Below are 22,749 nucleotides of genomic sequence, written 5' to 3' on the forward strand. Positions count from 1 at the left end.
CCTTGGGCATCTCTTGGCAAGTCTAAGCCCACAGTCACGAGAGGCGGGTAGGAAGACACACACCAAGACTACCATTGCCCCAACCTTCTCTCTACAGAATGGGGAGGGAGGACAGAGCCACCTCTGTGTCCAAGTGGCTTCTGGCCCTCTACCCATCAACCCCTGAGACAAGCCCCCCTTCTTAATGTGGTTTCAGGGTCAGAGCACCTTGATTGAGTGGGGCAGAGGTGGTCTCTGGCACAAGCTGGAGGGACTTCCACAGTTGACTTCAGACTGCAGCCTGCTCTCTCTCTGCAAAGTCATCCGTGATCTTTTACCCATTGGGGAGTTGAGACTTTAAGCCCACAGCCAACCCCCTGTCATAACAGTTCTCAGTTGTCTGGCTCCAGCTGGACACTTTACAGTCAATTGTGTGGAAAGTTTCTCAGAAGACCAACACAGAGTTTCAAAATAAATTACTCTAAAATGCTATTGTCCTGGGGCTTCCCTGGTGGCGCAGTGGTTGAGAGTCCGCCTGCCGATGCAGGGGACACGGGTTCGTGCCCCGGTCTGGGAAGAACACACATGCCGCGGAGCGGCTGGGCCCGTGAGCCATGGCCACTGAGCCTGCGCGTCTGGAGCCTGTGCTCTGCAACAGGAGAGGCCACAGCAGCGAGAGCCCCGCGTACCGGAAAAATAAATAAATAAATAAATAAAATAAAATGCTATTGTCCTGGTCCAATGCCACACATAATTCAGACAGCATGGACATGCCCAACACTGACTATGAGACTCATTTCTTTCCACTTCACCCAACCTCCCGCACAATTCAGAAGGCATCACCAGTACCTCTTTGTACACTTCCAGTTGGGAGTAGATCACTAATCACTCAGGGGGCTTCACTCTCTTGGACGGTGTTCAGAATCTACCCTTAGACTAAGTTGAAAGTGGCTTCCTTCTAAATCTCTGATGAGAGTCAAAGATACCTGGGGCTCTTGGTCTTTGTCACACCCAAGTGAAGCCATCAGGGACATCTGTGGGTCTCTGGCTCTAACTGCCTTGCTGCATTCACATGTTTTAGCCAACTGGGGCATACAGAAGATCACAGTCCTGGTCTGGGAAAGGGTTGGCTAGTGCCACGTTTCCAATATGGCAGCTGGAGGTCCAGAGAATGAAAACAGGGGTGGAGCCAGTGATTCCACCCAGTGTAATGTAGTTTGAGGGTAGGTTCTGAACTCGTTCCCTGGACAGGGTCAATGATCAGTAACAGAGGGGTGCAGTGGGTCCATATCGGTTCCAGGACTGATTGGCAGTGGTGACTTTGAAAGGTGATTGCAAAGAAGAAACTGGTTGGAGGTCTAGGAGGGAGTCCCAGACCTGACCCCCTCCCCATGGGACTTGGGCTTGGCCTCTGGTGTCAGAACTGGATCAGGATCTGATTCTGGGTTACATGGATGGAAGAAGGCGGACTTGGGGAACCAGGACCTTAGTCACAGCTGGGGACCACCTATGAGGAGCTGGGGACCAAGGTGGTCTGCACACGTAACACACAGATCTGTGATCACATCGTGATGGGGTGGAGATAGGGGTGATGGTGTAAGATTCCTGCCAACCTAGGATGACTCTCCAGAAGCAACTGCCCTAAAATGCCCATTTTCCCCACACTTTTTTTTCTGTTCTTATTTTGGACCGTGCAATTCAGATTTGACTCAAACCTTATTCATAACAACCAAAACAAAGACAATTTTTGAGCCCTTACCATACGTCTGACACTGAGTTAGGTATATACATAATCACAACTTGGCACAATAATAAACAGTATCCTCATTTTATGGAAAAGAACAGAGGTTCAGAGAGGTTAAGTAACCATGGCAAAGGAGCCAAGAGTCCAGTCTGGTCTACCTGATCCCAAGAGCAGGGCTCTTACCACCTGGCTATGTTGGGCACCTACCACGTAAGGCCACAGAGGGGATAAAAAATCAGATCAGCATGTCGACAGCTTCCAGTCCAGTGGACAGAGAAAGCCCTACACCTGAATAGATCTGAATAGAATATTCAGAGCGTGCGTCTCCTTTCCTGGGGATGAGGTAAGATGCTGGCAGAACACAGAGGTTGCACAGCCACCTGCCTCCGACTGTCTCCTCCTTTGAGGAGGAGAATTGGAGCAGAGAAGATTTAAGGACCCTGAGATGCAGCTGCCATCAAATTCCAGCATCCCTCCGAGACCAGCCCCACCTGGGATCAGAGCCTGCAAATTGGACATCAGAGCCATTGCCTGAAGGCCAGCAAGGAACATTCAGGACAACAGAGGGTCCTAGAGCCATGGGGTAGACAGTTTTGTTCCGATTTTCAAAATAGAGAAGAAAGTGGATTAAATAAATAAATTTTACCTCAATCCCCTCCTACTTCTGAAACTTCATAGTTAAATCAGTGCATGGTGAGCCTCGAGGAAACAATGACAAAAACCAGCATGGGTCTCTAAATATGGCCACATGGCACTGTTTCTTTTTAAAATGTATGAGCCTTTAGAGAAAAAGAATATAAAGAGTATACCTAGGTTTTAAGAATGGAAACTGAAAAAAGTACACAGATACTTGTGTACTGAAGGAAGAAATGTTAGCAAAATGTTAATTCCAGCGCTTGGATTTTAGCTGCTTTGAAAATAGCACAAAAGTAGGGTAAGCAACTCCAATAATAGTAGTAAAATAAAATATCTTACTTTCATTGAATGCTTCCTGTTTGAACAATGCCAAACACTGTTCTAAATAGCATTACTCCATTTAGACCCTTGACGACACAGTGAGGCAGACACTAATACTATACCCACTTTTTGAATGAGAAAGTAGAGACACATAGCCCTGTCACTTGCCCCTCATCACACAGCTGGCAAACGTCAGAGCAGTGTTTGAACCCAGACACCAGAGCGCACACTCCTAACAATTATGTTAATACTTGTCCATTGAAATCAGTTTTCAAAATGGTCTACACTTGAAAGAGCATGGTGCCCAAATCCACAAGGCAAAATGTCTGAAGTTACATGTGTAAGTGCAGAAAAGGGGAGACCCAAATGGGCAGCATTTCCTAAAGGGACAAACAAAAACTTTGAATGTTCAGTGGTCAAAAAGTACGGTCGGAGCCCACGATGCGAGAGGCTGCAACCAAAGTGAACAATCACCGGTATCCCAGTCACAGGAGAAAATCCACCAAGTTTCCACTGGATTTTCGGGAGCGAGGATCACATGTTTCAATCTGGCTGCCATGTTTTAAGAGTTGTATTGATAAATGAGAGATTCAGAAAAGGCTGCCAGGACACTGGGGTTCAGGAGATCATACGTGTTGGGGAGTAGATAACTTAACCAATGCTTTGCCTACAGTAGGTGATTAAGGAAGGATAAGGAAATTCTTCATAAGCACTGGAACCACTGGTTCCACCTGCAGGACTTTGGTCCTCAATGGTGGACCAGTGGTGAGGCTGGGAGGAAGGCAGTGCCTGATCCAAGGTCCAGAAAATCTCTCTTACAGTGATGGGTGATGGCTGCCTAACAGTGGAGTGGAGCTGCCCTGCAAAATATATCAGCTGTCCGTCATCACAAATATTCAGAAAACTAAAAATGGAACGACTACCTCTCAGGGTTGTTGGAGAGACAAGGCTGGCACTCGGGAGGGGTTTGGGTGGCAGGGCCTAGAAGGCTGCTCAGAGTGTTAATAATCTGTGACTCCAAATGCCCATTAGATGAAATGCTCTTAAGAGGAAATGCTGAAGCAGAAACAGCGGAGCCTGTGCCCGGCTATTAGCTTAAAACTTAGAGCTATATGATGCCTCCTAAGAGTTACACCCACTTGGGTCCAACAACTGTGAAAAGAAATTGTAGATGATAGAAGTGTGAAAGTCCATGTACACAGGTAATGCTGACCCTTCTTGAAACAGCACTGACAGTTCTAAATAGCTTTCAGATTGCTGTCACACTCCCTCAATTCTGCATCTACATGTATACACTACCCAGATCCAGGCGCTCCGAGAAGCAGCTTACCCTATGACTCTTGCTTATCTGTGACCCCTGTTGGAATTTCATCTCAAGGAACACACAGATTACCTCCCCCTCAAAAACACAAATGATGTATTTTTATATGCAGTGTGGATCACAAACCAGGGTAAAATCAAGCAGCACCTTTGCCTATAGAAAGGGGCACATGGTGGACGTTTTACTAAAACCCTGATCAGCAATGAATGAGTGAAACTAACCTTGACTAAAGCAGCCCTCTTTTAATAGGTTGCAACTCCTAGATGAGGAGGTAAGTGCTTTTGAAAAGCACTTACCTTTTCAGGGTTTTGAAAAGTATTTAAAATCATCCCTAATGTGAAGGCATGTAGACTAACGAGCAAACAGTCCTCAATTTATAACACTGGATTCCTGTGTCCTGTGGAGTGTTTGTCGCCTTGGGGGACCTTCCTGCCCTACTGGACTGAAGGGCCCCTCCCTGAAGCAGTGGCCCCCAGAGGTCACCTGAGGGGTGAGGCCCATCACCCATCACCCTGCCCACCTGATCCTCCATCTGAGCTCAGGACAACGGTCCCCACCAGTCACTTTGCTTCTGCTTTAGTTTCCCCCTCAGCTCTCCCTGAGCCCACTCCAGCCAGGTCGTGCTCTATGGTCTCCACTGTCTCTCCCACCACTGCTGCCACCACCCAAGACTGAGAATGAAATGTAAACTGGGCCAGAGAAGATGGGTGGTTCTGAGAACTAGTGAGAGCCTCCCTGAAACACTCAAACACAGACACACACTCACATCACAACATACCCTTCTTCTCTTAGTCCTCAGGCATGTATTCATAGCCTCTCTCTCTCTCTCTCTCTCTCTCTCTCTCTCCATCTCTCTCTCTGTCTCTCTCTCTCTGTCTCTCCAGCCTGCTACACAAGACATTGACGGGGAGGGGCAGGCCTGTGGTCCCAGTCTGCAGGAATTCACTCAATAGCCTTTCTCCCCAGGAGTCATAAGGCAAAGGACAGAGAAATATGACCTAATTCTAAAGCAACGTTCTCAAACTTTAGCGAGCTTCAGAATCATCTGGAGGTTTTGTTAAAACTCAGATCTCTGCCCCCTCCCCTCCCCACTCCCCATCCCCAGAGTATGTCATCCAGGAGGTCTAGGGAGGGGCTGAGAATTTGTATTCCCACCAAGTTCCCTGGTGACACTGAGGCTGTTCGTCCAAGCACTGCATCCAAAAACCACTGCTGCAAAGGAAACCATCACTGGCCAACTTGTCAAGCATAAGCCATCAGGACCCAGGACTGGCAGGAGGAGGTTATGATCTGATGTCCTTACAGACTTTTCACAACACCACAAAGGCCATGAGACCTGGCTGCAGAGGACTCCCTTCTTTCTCTGTCATCCCAAGGTTCTTTCCATCTTCTGGGCCCTCTTCTCCATTCCACCCACCCTGCCTGCAAAGACCAGGGTCTGGGCAGTGCCACACTCCTGGGCAGTCCATCCAAGGAGTATGTTCCCTGCATCATAGGGACCACCCTGCTGCCCTGGGGCAGTTGGGATGAAAGAGGGAAACAGCTGCCAGCCCCATAAAGGGTGAAACATGAGCTTAAAAGAGAGAAATGGGAGTAGGCAGAGATGGGGGAGGGAAGCTTGGATTCTTATCCTTCTCTGTGGGAGGTACAGATTCAAGAGTGAGAGTAACAGCAAATCCCTATCCCTGCCATGACCATCTACAACATGCTCCTAAGAGCTACCAAACTGTAGCTCTAACTGTGTATGAGGTCGTGGCATTGGAAGCAGACAGACCTGAGTTTCCATCCTGGGGCTTGCCTGACATCCTGTCATTTAATTCCCACGACCTCCTAATTTGAGTTCCATCATGCCCAATTCTGCCGATGAGAAGCCCCTGCTCACAGAGGCCGTCCCATGCCCCAGGTCACACACCTTTGGGATCCACACCCAAAGTGCCTGCCTTGCTGCTTAGCTTCCCAGCCACTTCTCTGAGTCAGCAGGGAGGTCAGGGGTGGTCTCTGGGGGACCCTGAAGGGCTGGCCGCCAATGTGCCCCCCATGGGAGGGGATGGCAGGCGGGGCCAGGGGACAAGACAATGATCTCTGGAGCCCCTTTTCACTCCACCTCTATAATCAAAACTGCAGAGGGAAACCCATTGTATTTGAAGAAGAAATAAAGAAACAAGACAAGCACTAGCTTGTCTCTGTGATCCGTCAAAGTTTCTCCCATGTGGATGCAGAAAAAAGGGTTTCTGTGGTTGGAAACATAACAAGGTAATTATTTTTACACCAGTCCTTTTGCATAGTTTTTCACAGACAGCAATTTTATAAGGCATAATTATCTATTTTCACCTGCTTCATAAATTCCTCCTTTCCATTTCTTCCTCCCGTAAATAGAAATTACTTAAAACTGAAGACATGCATTTCAGTGCTTGGTTTCACATTGTCATGCACTTCCTCATATGTTCCTGGCTGCCACCTCTCTCCTGATGTCCCGCCCGTCACGCTTCCAGGGCCATCAGACCCTCCTGTGAAAGAAGCGGGTCTAAGCCTGAGGAGTCACTGAGCCCCTGCTCCCTGAGAACTGAGAGCCCATCTCCTCAGTGGCCACTCCTGCCCAGCTTCTCAGCACATCTCAGTCGTGGAGGAGAGGGCTCAGCAGTGTCTGCAGTTCTCTGATGCTCTATCTGCACCTCCCCCCCCTCCTACAGCCCATCAGCTCCCAGTGGCTGTCACCTTCTGGCTGGTTTTCATCAGGATCTCCAGGCTAAGGTGAATAGTGACTGTGATCTGAGCCACACGATGGATTCTGCTGTGACACGTGGGGCTGGCGTCAAACCTGTACTCTCCCTAAGGACGTCACTTTTATTTTTAGATCTCCTATCATGCTGGAAGCTTCCATATCTGCTGCAATCTTCACACTTTCCAGGGATATAACCAAAGCAAGTTCTACCACTGACTGAGAGTTTACTATGCACCAGGCACTGCGCCAAAGACTCCATAATATGATTTTGCTTAATCCTCATAACAACCAGAAAGGAATACATTATTATGAGGTCATGAGAAGAAAATGACAGAATGTAAAAAAGTTAAGACATTAGCTCAAGGTCACAGAGATGGTAAGAGACAGAGTCAGGATTCAAACTTTTGTCTGTGAAGTGCCAAGCCTACCTTCCCAGTGCTACGTGCAAATCGATGATTCAATACGCTTTCCCAGGACCCACTCAAAGTTGGGGCTGTTTGGGGTGCCAGGACTCCCCAGGGGACCTCAGGGCCTCTTGCACAGTGGCCCAGGGAGACAGCAGGAGGAGGAAAGCTGCAACTTCCTCAGCTGAAGCTCAGAAAACCTTCAGGGTCTCAGCTCCCCAGCCTACAACCTCTGCAACCCCTCTGGCGGGTGGGGCTGCACCTTCCCCTTGACGTCTCCCCCTGCCCCCTGCTGTAAGTGGCCCTTTGGTAACTCCTCATTAAACCTGGTCCCCACTGTCCACTCTGTGTAGCCTGGCTTCTTTCAGAGGGTTTTGCTAGCGGGGAGGGGTGAGGTCACCTGTGACCTGCCTCTAGCCATCCCCCAAGCTCCCACCTCATCCCATCCATGGCTTAGGTTGTCCCTCTGTCTCTGAGGGCAGCCCTGACATGATGCAGCGTGCACCCTAAACCCTGACATCAGCCTCCCGGTACTACCTTCCCTCTCTCCATAGCCTGTCAGAGACAAGGCCTCCTCCTGAACATGAGCACATGGGGCCATGACTGTACCAGGAGGCAGTCGGCCAGATACTGATGCAACAGATCCAGAATGCCAGGCCTGGCAGAGGTGCAAGGAGGATGAGGAAGGAAGAAGAAGGGAGCTGGGGGTCCAAGACCAGCAGAAATACATCATCACAGACTCATTCTCCGTGTTCCCTAAGGCCCCTCGTCTCACTTCATTTGAAGCCCACAACAGCCCTTTTGACACCTTAGCTTGGGGTGTGCTCAAATCCCTGCTGAATCTATGAACATTGTCAAGGATAAGGCTGGACACACAGGGATGCCAGAGCCTCTCAGAGGTCAAGGAAATGACAGGCTCTCCCAGGAGATTAAAAAGAAAATGAAGAAATGTCCACACAGGGCTACAAAAGTTGTCATGCATTCTAAATGTTTAGATTAATTTAGAATAAATTAACACTTTGAACACAATAAAAAAATACAATGGATATATATGTGCTCATTTCATGAGATTAACATGATTCATTAAAAACATTCATTTTTAGCACACTATAGATATTTTTAGCCTTGTAAAAGAGTACATTTTAAATCGTAGGATTCTCTGTAACCTTTTCAATATTGTCAGTGAATGACTCTTGATACAACCTCATTTAAAGATGGTGGCAACAGGTGACACCTAAGGCCTAGGATCTCGGAAGCTTCTGACACTGTGTCCCCTTTCCCTGACACCCATGGGACCTGAACACTGTAGATGCCCGCTGTCCTGTACATTTTAGAACAGACCTTTGCCTGGGTCCTCCCAGTGTCCGACCGGGCCATCACCGTCTCCTGCTTGGATGGAGAGAGGGATGCACTTGCAATGTGAGCAAGCACCTGGGCCCTTTCTGCTCCCCCTCCCACCCTCTGTCAGATGGCTGGGCCCATGCTGGCCACCTTGCTCCACCTGCAGAACCAACTGGGCCCCAGGCCATGGTGCAGGGCTGTGCCTGACCTCCAGAGCTCCAGATATGCTCCTTGTATCTGAAAAATTATTTACTGTGGTGATGTGTGATGCCTTTTTAAGAGAACAGATGGCACCTCCAAATAGAATGCTTTAAAAGGAAAGCCTAATGAGATTATAAAAGCCAACAAATTGACTTTTTCATACAGTACTTCCCACACAATAAATCAAATATATAATGAGTCTCAATAAAGTAATAGGTTTGTTTACACTTGTTTTGCCTAGCATTGTGCTGCTGCCCAGCCTGGCCTCTGTGTCCTCTCACCCAGTACTGGCCCCTGCTGGCCAGGGCAGGGAGCCAGACAATGTGTCCCTGAGCACCTCTTGGCCTGAACTTCACAGGCAAGTGTGGCTCTGATTTGGTGATTTCTGGTCTGACCCTAGAGCTCTCCTTTGGGGGGAAAAGAGCACAGGGCTGTGTACAGCATGTGATGACACCCCCAGGCATGTCCAGCATTCACCCCCACTCTGGGAAAGATGTGGAGATTTTGGTGGGACATAGTGGGTGGGAAGGTGTCCCTAACTCAGAGTTGGCTGGGCCAGGACAGGAGAGAAAAGCCTGGGAGGTCTGATTTTAATGAGCTGGACTCAGAATATGGGTAAGCAGCACAGAGGAAGGGTCTGCAATGTGCAGAGTGAAGGCTCTGGGATGTTCCTGTTTATACCAGGAATAAGTCCTGTTGGTTCAAGCACATCAAGTCAGGTAATAGAAGGTAGATGGGAGATGTCAGGTGAGAGGTAGATGGGAGAGGCGTTGTATAGCAAGGAGCTCCACGTCAGTATTCTGCCTCTGGTTATTGGTCTACCTTCTCTCTAGGTGACCTTGTCCAGGGGCTGGATGCGTTTACAGGGTGTGTCTGCTGAACTTCCCTAGGTGGGAAGCTGGGGGCCCAGAATTTTATTTGCATGAATTTATCTGCAGAAGGAGCCTGGCCAATCAGAGAGGGTCCATGAGCAGAGTGGAGGGGAATGTTTCCAGAAGGGAAGATGTGAGACCTGGGCTTTGGCAATCATGGGGACTGGTCCTTGGTCTGGACATCCAGGCAGCAGAGATTCAGCATCCTTAAGTGGCTTCTAAAGAAGTACATTAAACAATGTTTCTCAAGCCTACAGAGACACACAGGGGAACCTCCGAAATCAGTAGACGGGATAACACAACAGAAAGACAGGGACTCCAGTCAGCAGAAATGGAATCATTTTTGTTCATACCAACCCAGGGAGGTCTGGGGGAAAATCAGTTTATAAGAGGATGCGCTTTTCCTCAGTTCAAATCTATAAGCATTGATTGACCTTAAGACCTTGATCTAGAAGACACTTTCATTCTTCTTTTTTATCCAGCCAAGATTATGTAAACTGCAAGGCCAGAATTAAGAAATTATTCTACTTGGAGCTCAGTCATATCTTTTCTGTTCATCAAACTGCAAATAGGCATGAAATGCTCTGTCTGTGCCTTTCTATGCTGGGGGTGGGCGGAAGGAGTTTGGTCAGAGGAGGCGAAGGGAAGGTTCTTGCTCAGAGGGATCCAGGCAACAGCATCCAACCCAGAAGAAAGTTCTAGCATAATTAGAGATTAACCTGGAGCACTGACTTCTGAACGCAACAAGAATACTGAGAAGAAAAAGCGTCCCTATTTCAGGGCTGCTACACTTAGGAGAGGAGGAACAAGTTCTTGAAAGTGTTGTGCAGGGAGAGTAGTGCTTCCTGACTCCCCACGATTGTGGATCATATGGGAGAAGATTGTGAGGAAATTCTCCTCTCATCCATCCCTCCCCAGGGAGTGGAGTTGCTGCCTCAACTTTGGGCAGGATGACTGCTCTTCCCTCTACAGCAGAGAGTGGGAGAGTGGTGGAGCTCACGCTCTGGACCCAGCCCGTAGAAGTTCTGCCTCAGTGCACACAGGCCAGGACTCTGGTCTTGTCATTTGACAGAGGCATGGATGCACCACACTAGGCACTGGAAGGGACACAGGGAGATGAATACATGGAGCTGACACACAAGGACCTTCATTGGGTAACCAAGAAGGCAAGTGCAGAATGATTGGACAACTAATGAAATCAGGAGAGTTTTGAGGGAGCCTGGTCACAGAGATACAGGAAGCCCAGTGAAAAGAGAGGATATTCTCATCTGTCAAGACCAAGGGGGCTTCTTGGAGGAGGTGACTGGAAGAGTTACTAGGAATTGTTAGAACATCCTGGTGCATCTTGAGTTTGCACTCAAAAGAACTGTCCAGTTGACATTTTTTAACCATCTGGTGGGCATAAGTTGTCTTCTTTGGGTGGGGGGAAGGCCCTCCCATCTGAGAGGACGGGGCCAAGAAAAAAGTCTTGACCCGGTACTACTGAAAGAGGGGCGCTGCTTGCCCAGCGAGGAGCTGTCCGTTTCAGCACCACAGCCAACGTCTCCGCTTTGTACTATGCAATTGGAGGATGCTGTCTTAAGTCTTCCCTGCCCTAGGTCCACCACTTGCACTATCAGACAACCAAACTCCCCACCCCAGAGCCCCTGCTAGATACTTACTAGTGCATGCCACTTCTGGGGGGTCAAAATCAGCCCGGTAATAGCCAGTCCGGCAGGTGCAGATGGGAGATGCCTCTGAAGGGGATCTGCTGTTGGAGGGACAGTGGGAGCAGCCCTCAGCTTCCTGGTTGGCCTTGAACATCCCAGCAGGGCAGGCTGTAACACAAAGAGACCATCTTAGAATTAATGGAAGAGTGGCAGTCAGAGATCCTTCCCTGGAACTGGAAAATGAAACATTCTGTCACCTTAAAAAGGACATTGAGATACCCCCTTGCACAAAGTGAGCATTTCGGATAGAGGCAACCCCTACTTAACACTTCCAAGTCTTCAAACATCCTTAGTGAAATATACCTTCCTGGTACCAATGGCTTCTCTCACTTGAACAATATGAATAATGATTCTTCCCTTTCAGGTGCGTCAAGAGATTTAATTGAGAAAATGATTTAATGTGTAGCACAGTGTCTGAGGCATAAGTGCTCTATAAATGGTTATTCCCTCCCTCTTCCACCTGTTAACAGTCATGGCCTTAACCTGATTCACTCAGTGAAGAAATTTCACCTGGGCCTCAGATGGGAAGAGGTCCTGGTTGACAATGAACTGGACACATGGTTCTTAAATCCCATGTTTCAACACACATGAGGGAAACTGTGAGCTCTGTTAACACTTATTATGAATGGTGGTAAAGGGCTGAAATTCATGAGTGATTCTTTAAGAAGAAATTAAAGTGATTTCAAGGTTACTGGCTTAACAACAACATTCTCCCTTAATTGCATTTTGAAATGCTTGGGGGGGGGCAAAGCAGGATGCCTTTGTAGGCAGTGCACCAGGGAATGTGTCATGCACTTGGTGTCATCTATCATGTACATGTCAGTGGGGAAGATTGGGAACACCTGGTATAGCCCGATGCCCACTGGAGCTTTTCTCAGATATGAGGCACTTATTCTCCTTGCTCCATGGGTCAGCCTGTGAAGAGCCATGCCCCAAAATGTCTGGCTCTAGGCCATCCCTCAAGCTTTTACCATGCCTCATCTACAGAGACCTTTGACTCCAGACATCTGGTCTCTGCCTTGCTGATTCCACAGAAAATTGTCCCTGCCTGCCCTGCTTCCCTGAGGCCCTTCCTCACTATCTCAGCTCCTGACTCTTCTGGTCCCCAAGAAACCTGCTCTGGCTTATCCTCCTTTGATACCAGGTAAAACTAATTTCATGGTCAACTCATTTGGCTTTCTTACATACTTCACTAATTCATTCAACAGACATTTACTGTGACCCTGCTGAGAACCTGATCCAGGGAATTTTGAGAACAGAGCCTGCCCTCAAGGAGTTCTTGATCCAGTGAGGTCATGCAGTTGCAATACAATGTGATCGTTGCCATAGTAGACGTACCATTATAAAGATTTCTACTTATACAAAGCTCATCTTCCCAAATATACTGTTCCCTCCTGGAAAGTGCAGAGTATTCTTTAACAGGAGCAGTAGCCACCATCTGTTAACATTCTTGTTAAGTGCTTTGCATGCATTCTTCTATGGGGTAGCTATGATTAGCTCCATTTTGGGACACTGAAAGGTTAAAAGAGTTGCCCAGAATCACACAGTGGGAGAAGTAATAGCGATGATATACATATAAACTATGTGAATAATATCCACAGCTTTTCTACCAAGACAAGAAAGAAGAACCGTTTCCTATGCTGGGTAAGTTTTCTCACTCCTTTGCTCACTTGACGTGAGGTATAGGGTTTCAGTCACTCTGGAAGTGCCCCGGGGCAGAAGCTCATCTTGAATGGGAGGGAATTTCTGAAATGGAATGTCCTGGAATGGCATAACCCAAGAGTGTTCAACGGAGTCCATGTCCTTAGGATTGTTAACACCTGTTACTTACAAAAGGGGTCTGTGGTCAGATATTTTGAATCTGTGGGTTTAAAAAGTTCATCTCATCTTTTATTACAGAATTTTTCAGAATTTCCCCAAATGGGATACAGAATGCTGTGTTTTCTCACCAAGAAGCCCTATACTGTAGAGCATCTCCTGGGATTCAAGTTCCATGGAACGTACTGGGGTAAATGTTGTCTAGGCGCTACAATAAGGTTCTTAAGGATTTCTGTTGTAACACATGTAAAAATGGGCCACTTGCTACCCATCTCAGTACATTCAAATAAACTTCTTAGTAGAAAGAAAAAAAAAATTCAATCTCTACGAAAGGCTCAACAAATAAAACATCAAAAGGAAAACTCTGAATGGTACACCTAGTATCCTAGAAATTGGCTCGCTCATCTATCTTTCCAAGCTCACTCAGTAAAGTCTCTCCCCCTATTTCTTTCCTCCTCTCTCCCTTTCTTCTTTCTACATCTCTTCCTTATCACCCATGAGAAGCACTTGGCCCTTTCTATTGTAAATCTCCCAGCGTTTCTGCACCCCATTCAGTTCTGGAGCTGGAGAACACAGAGAAATCCCAGGCCTGTGCTGCCCAAACCCAGTGGAAGCTCTTTCCCTGGAAAGTGGGGGAGAGGAATGTGGAGACTCATGCATTCACTGGAGCCCTGCCACATGTAATTTTCTTAATGTATCAATCCAAGAGACACAAGGTGTTTTCACTTTCTTTCCAGCATTTAAAAGCCTCCTTGCTTTACATTTAATAAGTTAACAGCATAAACAACCATCCTGATGTCCACAAGTAGCAGAGGGATTTAGAAAGTGTCTTCCTCTGAGATTTCTGATGAAGGAAGGAAGAACTGGGTGGCTCTAGACTCTGACAGCCACAGAGGGAGGAAATGAAGGAGAGGGAGGCCAAGCTGAGCTTTAAGAGAGAGAAGCTCAGAGAAGGGTTAGGGTGAAAGGCCCTGGGAGGGGGTATGACTCCATCTTCCCCAGAGCAGTGAGCACCAGGTAGTGATCAAACAGTCCCGGGTCCAATTCCTGGCTCTGCTGGATCCTAGCTGGGTGATCACTGGCAAGCTATGTAATCCTCACTTCCTCATCTGTATAAAGTATCCATAAAAAAGAAATTTAACACTTCTCACAACAACTCCCACAGGTCATTAGAATTTATTAAACTCAAATATGAAAATTTACCTATGCGCAGTAAGTGTTAAATAGTGCTAATTCCTCTTTACCTCCATTTATCCAGTCCCTGTTGAAAAACAAGTTTTCTTTCAACAAACTTTTAGAATTGAGGGTTCGAATATAAACTTAGAGTCCCAAAGTCGGCAAATAAATCCTAGAACCAAATGGAAGAATGTGTTTCTGCACAGATTATTTTTGTTTTGTATAATGGGAGGATCATTATATCTGTAAAATATATTTGATCGATAATTACAAAGTGGATGAAACACATTAATATTCACATTTCATAAGTTAATATTTTATTAAAATCTATGTGTAGGCATTCCCTAATTTATAAAGAAACAGTATGCCTAGGTTCATTTATTGAACATTTGGCCTATAACTTTTTTTTTAATATCTTTATTGGAGTATAATTGCTTTACAATGGTGTTTTAATTTCTGCTTTATAATAAAGTGAATCAGTTATACACATACATATGTTCCCATATCTCCTCCCTCTTGTGTCTCCCTCCCTCCCACCCTCCCTTTCCCACCCCTCTAGGTGGTCACAAAGCACCGAGCTGATCTCCCTGTGCTATGCGGCTGCTTCCCACTAGCTATCTATTTTACGTTTGGTAGTGTATATATGTCCATGCCACTCTCTCGCTTTGTGGCACATATATACAATGGAATATTACTCAGCCATAAAAAGAAACGAAATTGAGTTATTTGTAGTGAGGTGGATGTACCCAGAGTCTGTCATACAGAGTGAAGTAAGTCAGAAAGAGAAAAACAAATACCGTATGCTCACACATATATATGGAATTTAAGAAAAAAAAAAAAGGTCATGAAAAACATAGGGGCAAGATGGGAATAAAGAAACAGACTCGACTAGAGAATGGACTTGAGGATATGGGGAGGGGGAAGGGGAAGCTGTGACAAAGTGAGAGAGTGACAAAGTGGACTGTAAGTTGTAAGCACACCTGGACTATATTTTCTCATAGAATTAATGTTTTAAATAATGCTTAAAGTGCCAGGCTAGTCCACAAAGCCTTTTTTAACTCACCTTGTACCAGACGCCACTAATGAGAAATAGAAGTGAATAAGATTGTTATTTTACTACAAATTTACATAGAACAATAAATAAGAAAATTGTGCTGCTCCTTGAGGAAAAGCAGCTTTAATTAGAGGTGATACGTGGAGCTGCTGGGTAGAGTGTAACAAAGAATATTTAGACCAAGGGAGGTAAAAGCAATCACCTCAGCCCAGAGAAATCACCTGAATATATAAAGTGGTTGGGAGTAACACAGCGGAGAATGGTGGGGACCCCAGCAGCCTGCAGACCTCACATCTGCCTGCAGGCTCAAAAAATAACAATTAAACACTGTGATCATCTAATCAAGCACATATCCACACTGTCAAGAAATTTCGAAGTGGATAGCACAGCTACTTGCTTTAATATCATTTCAAAACTCAGGGGTTGCCTTTCTCTTGATTTAAAATTATGGTCAGCATTGTCACTACAGTCATGAACCTCTCATTCAACTAAATTTTACAAAAGATCTAGGTGAGCTTGGCACCTTGCTAGAGGAAAAGAGCAGAGCACAGAGGGTGAGGGACAGACCCTGGGAAGTGCCCGCCTTCCTTGGGGGGTGAGGAAGGAGGCAGACGATGGAACGCTGGCTGATTCCCACACAGCATCGTCTGTGTTATGCTTATGTGTGCACAGGGTTGGGGTGGGGGACCCGTCAGGCAGGAAGTGGCTGACTTGGAGGATCCATCGCTATGAGACGAGAACCAGAAAAAGCATTTTCTTGTGGGGACTACGAGGTGAGATTCAAGAGAGGCAAAGACAAAGCTAGAAAGAAAGAGGTGGAAGAACAGGAGAGGTAGGAAGGGGAATTAGGTCAGACAGTGCTCAGCTCCATCTCAGCCAGGAGGGTTTCATCACTGTTCCAGGAGGTAGGTGGGAAAGGAAGAGTCGCTGTGTATTCCCACAAGACCTTTGTCCATGGAACACCTGTGAGTTGGAGGGCTGTACATTTCTGACACCAGCGCAGCCCGGATGGCTTCGTTTCCTTAAGAAAAGCGGGTTGACTTCCCTCCATTGTAGGGGATCACAGTTCTGACAAGGTGATAGATGCAGCTTTTAGGTGGCACCCCACATACACACCTCTTTCCCCGCCTCTGACTTTGGCGGAGAGGAAGAGATAAGACGTGAGGTCCCTAAGCATGTGTGCATTTTCCATTCCCCAAGCAAAACATGCAGCTCTTCCCTCCCCCTTCAAGCAAGAAGGGACTGGTATGCGTGACCTCCAGCTGATATCCAGAAGATCACCTTGAAACGCCCACCCAACTTCTCAGAGTCTTGAGATGTAACAAATTACCTAGTGTTTACGGTGCTCTTGAGAACCCCGTCCCCTGACATCCCTGCACACAGCCTTCCAGTGACACTAAATCCATCACCTACAGTACTATTACTTTATAAAGAAACAGATTAAGTGTCTCATAAACAGTGCAGTGATTGAGATAATGGAAAGCACCTCTCGTCCCCATCTGCAACATCAGGTTATGAAGCATTTCCAAGCAGCCAGGAAGAGGAAATTAATAGAAGCAAGAGGGAATAACCACTTTTATGCAATTTCCTCAGGAGATAGTGGACCATCTAATCTTTATTGGAGCCCTTTAACCTGTCACTCAGCACTCGCCAGAGCCTCTTTAGCTCTCACAATTTTTCCTGATATCCAAGGAAGATAAAATGAAAACCTCATAACATTATTTTATAATTTTTGTACGTGGAGGGTGCACACTGCCTCTGCCCCTGCCCCCTCCACAGAAGCCTCGCAAAACAACATTTTTATGCAGCAGGAATGCAGGAGAGCTTAACTATTCCCGGTGCATGGTCCAGGGGTGGGTCCCAGCTTCTCTGCAGGAAGGAAGTCTCTCCTTGCATTTTAAATGTGATGCTTCCCTCCACCGCTGTCTTCTGGCCTTGCTTTTTCTTTTTAATAATCTGATTACTGCTCCTGATCTAATTTTTTTTTCCCCAAATGAGTTTGCAAAGGTTCATGCCAATGAATATTCATCCCCTGCTTAAGAACCGGGTGCCTTTTTCTCAAGGCAGGTGCAGCCTAGCAGCTGGCTCGGGCGGTGTGCCTGCCTCGAGAGGTGACAGTGAGAGGGGCAAGGCTCGCGTTCCTGGTGGGGGAGAAAGAGATAAACAGCCCTGAGCTCACTGCCTCTCAAGCTCCCCTTGGTCTCAAGGCTCTGCTGCTGCTCTGGAAGACAAGCAAAGAGCCAGCCGTTCTGGGCAGATGCTGAGATCCCTGGGATGGGCGTGGCGGGTGGGGCAGGGGATGGGGACAAGAGCTTCCTGCAGAGCATGCGCACAGCTCTGCACGGCTCTACTCACAGGTCTTGTGGCCTCTAATTGAGCCCCGTACAGTATTTAGAGTCACACCTGCAGCTCAATGCCTCCCTCATCTTCACATTATGGGGGCTGACCCCAGGGGTTCTTGACTCTGGAACTCCAGGTGTGAAGCTCCAGGGAAGGCTGTGTGCCAGGGTTCCTTGTCTATGCTTATAAACAGTCTTTGCGTTTCCCAGAAATGGGTCTCCCTGAAGAACCCCAGGCCATCCCAGTGGGACCCAGGATCTGGTGGAACCTCCATTTCCCCTTATAGTCAGGGCAATGTGTTGAGAAAACCACTAGCACAGAAGTAGTTCCCAGGCATCCAGCCAGCCAGCCAGCCAGCACTCCAACTACTGCACTAGATTGAAAGTTCTCTGAAGGCTGATGCTAGGTGTCGCCATCTTTGTATTGTCCTCTCCCTGGTACTGAGCACAGGCCTTACACGTAGGCACATGCATTCTGCGGCTGGTTGAACTGTAAGTTCACTGAAGGCCTGCTGTGATAAGACCCAAAGATAAAAGCTGTGATTAAAAAAATAATAACAACAACAATAATGACAAGATCTTAACATTACAGGGTAAGAGGTGACTGGCACTCTCCTACAAAGTGTGGATTCTTAAAACTTTTCTCCATTAAGACCTTCAAAATGTCCAGAGTTTTGATCCAACAATTCTACTTCTGAAGAAAAAGCAAGGAGATGTGGAAAAAGATTTATGTTAATGGATGCTTACACCACTGCTATTTATAATGCAGAAGAAAGGAAGGAAGGAAAAAAAGAAGAACTTAAAAGTCAAATAATAGGGTATTCACTAAATAAATTATGGAACATCTGTATAGTGTGATACTACACAGTCATTAAATTATGTCATGGAAAAATATTTTTTAAGTCATTTTAAACTATAGAGTATGAACATCGTTATACAAGCATATACACACAAGCATATACATATATATGCAAACATATATATATATATAAACCATAAGCAGTAAAATAAAAACTGGGAGTGGTAGCAATGGTGATGATTTTGTGCTTTTCCATAATTTCCCAGTGTTTTGCGTTGTATACACAGGACTCGAGTAATCAAAGAAAATCTCAATCACTACATTTTTAAATTTGGCCGAGGACACAAAAGTATGGACGGCAACCTCCAACTCCAAGGAGCTGAGATGAGCAGGGCAGGTCAGAGTGGGCTGCTTACCGAGGAAAGCTCTACACCAGAGGCGGAGGTGCCCTGTGCCAAAGGTCTTTGGAGGAAGGGGAAAGTAAAGGAGAGCTGGGAAAGCTGCCTGGAGATGGTGGCACATGCACAGGCCTTGAAGGACAGGTAAAAGTTGATGCAGAAATGGGAGGGTGAGGCCAAGGGAAAAGAGTGCCCCAAGCATCAGAGAGAACAGGACCCGCACTTGCCCGTAGGGAGAGGGAACCTGTAGGGAGAGGGAACCTGGCAGTAGAGACTGCCAGGCACACACAGCATTCAAGGGGCCACAGCAGGAGGTGACCTGCGGCACTCGTGTCTATGTCAACCTGCACACACGAGGTCAAATTGGTCTCCAGTCCCTGTCTCCATGGGCCCACCTCCAGCTGTAATGGCCTGCGCAGAGGGAACACTTAGCTGTGTCATACACTCGTATCACTCTTGGTGACGCTTGCTGAAATTGACGAATGCTGCAGGCACCTTGACACAGACGAGACTGTAACTTCCCGTGCTATTAAGCTGCTCCGGCAGCAGCAGCAGCGAGCCTAGCATGCATCAATCAGCATGGAAGTTGTTAAAGACGTGGGGTCAGGGTCGGGGCACTTAGCCTTGGTGGAATGGGGAGATCACTGGTCAGGACTGAAACACGACAAACAGAAGGGCAGTGTCCCAAGGGGGAGGGGCAGGCCCTTAAGTCCTGATGGCGCCTGTCCCTAGGGAACAGCCGGGCACAGCACAGCCAAGGCCAGGTTCAGGGAGGGAGGCTGGGCTGGGCATCAGAGCCTCTCAGCAGGGAATTCAGGGCTGCATCCTGCAATCCTGGCCCAAGGTCAGTGTGGTTGGGTAGTGGGGTAGCATAAAGCAAACCCAGAGGTTTTCTGTGACCTACGCGAGAGATTCTCAAACTGTGGTCTCCAGACCGACAGCAGAAGCAGCATCACCTGGGAAGTTGTAGAAACTCAGAATCTGAGACCCCACTCCAAACCTACTGAACCAGAAACTCTGGGGTGAGGCCCAGAAATCTGAGTGTCTGCAAGCCCTCCAGGGGATTCTGATGCAGCTCCAGTTTGAGAACCGCTGCTCTAGACCTCCAGGTAGAGAGGAAACATCCTGGCCTTGGTGTCCGTGAAAACTGCCACTTACTGGTTATGTGATCTTATGAAAGTTACTTAACCCTCAACCTCAGCCACCTCCTCTGTAAAAAGGGGTACTAGGGTAACTTCCTTCTTATTGCTTTGTGAAGGTCAGTGCAAACTTTCTGGAATGTAGCATCTCCTCAGTAAATAGCAGCTGGGCGTTTCCCGCAAGGAGCCAGGCTGAATGTTTTCATCAATTATTCATTTTAAAGTATTTAAATTGGCCACTTAATGTTAACTTGGAGCTGTGCTCGGCACTGGGATCCACCAATGGATGAAACACGCAAAGAGCTCTCCCCCATGGAGCTGACATCCTAGTGGAGGAAGACAGACTCTAAACTGGAAATTCCAACAGAGGTAATCAGTGTAGGAGGCCGGCTCAGGGACCTCTCTGAGTCTGGGAGCGTCTTGGGCAAGTGAGGTCTAAGTCAAGTCATACAGAATGAATAGGGGCCATATGGGTTGTCAGAGGTAAGGTGGGTGAGTGAGGGGAAACAGAGAACCCTCCACGTGGAGAGAGAAGCATGTGCAAAGGCCCTGGAGAAAAAGTACGACTCAGTCAATAAACTGAGAGCAGCGTTTCCATGATCGATCAACGTGTAGTGTGAGTGCCACGGGCTCAGGCAGACAGTTGTTCGTGGGCTGGGCAGGGGTCAGTTGGCAAGGGGGAGGCTGAGTCTGGAGAGGTAACCTGAGCTCATGGCAGCCCCTGGACTTTATCCTTAGGTCATGAAAGCCACAGTTGGGTTTAACATGGGGAAAACACACTCATCAGATTTTTGTGTCTGAAAGATCACACTGGCTTCTGGGAAGACAAGGGAGCAGAGGAGTGGGGACAGCTAGGGGGAGACACAGGAGTCCAGAAAGAGTGATAATCACCAGGGTAGTGGGAACAGTCCAGAGTCATTTAGAAGAAGAGGATCTGGTGATTACTGGGGATCACTCATTCATTCAGCAGAGCCCCTACTGGGTGCCAGGCACTGGGCCAGGTGACCTCTTGTCTGGCTTGTACCCCTACTTTCCTACCAATGCCAGAAAGCCCTCCCTCCACACTTCAACCACTTGGGCCAGGCATTTTCCTCTTCCTGGAGCTCTCTTTTAAAAATCCTATACCCTGGCAGTGGGTTCACTGTCCCGATGACTTTGAGGGGGTTGAGAGTGACATTAGGAGAGGGGAGAGTAGGGAAGGTGGGGGGCGGCTCCTCTGGGAACTGGCTAGGTCTGCTCCCCAAGTCTGCCCCCTCCCCACCAGCCTGCAAATGGGGCTGGAGGAGCCCACCCACCGTGGAGGGTCCTTCAGACTCAGGAACCCTTCGGGACTTTGGTAGGGGAGGGGCCTCTAGCTGAGACCCACCCCCGACATCTACTTGAGGTCACTGGACCTTGAAGGTGCAGTGCTACCAGCGCGCCTTCCCAGCGGGCCACCTGGACAGCCTTGGAGCCGCTTCCTAACCTTTAGCCCAGCAGAGCCCTTTCCCTTTTATACACTTGTCTTATTTGGGGAACATTTCCTACGTGCCCTGAGTTCGATATAAGAGAGTCACTTTCTTTACCTTGGGAAAGAAGAAGGCTATTGTTGAGGAGTGAGGGCAGATGTGCAGGGAATCAGAAGTGGAAGGGGGCCTGGAGGAGCCCTCAATCCAGAGGGAGCAGTTGGCCAGGGAGGGTGGAATTCTTTAGATGTGGGGCTCCAGGGGCAGAGGAAAGCCTCCTGGAGAAGAGCTGATGTCATAGCCAGGTGGTGAAGGAGGTGGGTGAACCCATGCTGGGGGGACAGGGCGGGAGGGGGTCTGTCCTTGAGAAGAGAGCAGAAGCACCCTGCCAGCAGCAGGACAGATTCCTTTAAGGGAATATGGGCTTCCCGTTTCCTTCTCCACCACCAGAGAGATGCTTCCCGGGGACCCTGGGACTCAGCAAAGAGGAAGTGAGGGTCAGATCGCTTTGGCTACTCCAAAGGGCCCCAAGGTTCTCTATCTTGATCCGACCCATTAGGTCACAGGGCTGCCGGGCCTAGACCCCCCACTGCTATGCCAGGGGAAGGGGAGGGCAGGGAATCCCCACATGTCCCCTCCCCAGGCCCTGTCTCCACCCACGTCAGAGCCCGGCTGCCAGCGTTCTAAAAGCGCCGTCAATCTGGTAGCTCTGGGCAGCAGGCAAGGGGACATATGCTGGCAGTCAGGCTGCTTCCCACATTTTCGAACTGAAGTGCTTATTTTACCCTTTGAGAAAAGCCTTATTTTTAAGTATTCCCCTGACACAGACCTTGATGGATTCCCTTTAAAATATAGTTTATAGCAAGTCTTTAAGATAAACAAAGGTGACTGCTTACTGCATTTCTCAAGGCTAGACAATGACGAAAAGCCACCCAGGGCTCCTCGCTCTTTCCTGTGGCCGGGGCAGGGCCGGCCACCTGCACGCACATAGACAGCCAGGTCTGGGGAGTCATCACACCCAGAGAAAGCACTGCTGTCCCCTAGTCTCTCCGCTTCTCACAGAGCCGATGTGAAAAATACTAAAAAAAGAACCGTGTTTGGATGCATCACACAAATCTCATTTCCGCTCCAAAATCTGACAAGGCAAATAGTACTCTTCTCTCAGGGAAGGTTGTTACTGTTTCCCCTTTTCTAAGCTTCCTCACCCCAGGGCTTTGGTGAGTCCACAAATCACATGCGGTCAGGCTGGAAAAAGACTTAAGAAACACCCTAGAACAGGGTTAGCCCATGTAGCTATGATCACCAAGCCTCAACGCTGCCCATGACAGACA

General features: G+C 47.9%; 1 protein-coding gene across 1 annotated transcript in view; it reads right to left on the bottom strand.

Moving 5' to 3' along the window:
* Positions 1 to 22,749, bottom strand: part of EPHB1 (EPH receptor B1) — a 290,260-nt gene that overhangs the window by 129,353 nt on the left and 138,158 nt on the right. Inside the window, exon 4 of the mRNA XM_060149500.1 lies at positions 11,203 to 11,358. Within this exon, the coding sequence (XP_060005483.1) occupies positions 11,203 to 11,358 (156 nt within the window). The remainder of the gene's footprint in view (positions 1 to 11,202; positions 11,359 to 22,749) is intronic.

This window comes from Lagenorhynchus albirostris, chromosome 5 (assembly GCF_949774975.1).
Source record: "Lagenorhynchus albirostris chromosome 5, mLagAlb1.1, whole genome shotgun sequence".
In the NCBI taxonomy this organism is placed as follows: Eukaryota; Metazoa; Chordata; class Mammalia; order Artiodactyla; family Delphinidae; genus Lagenorhynchus; species Lagenorhynchus albirostris.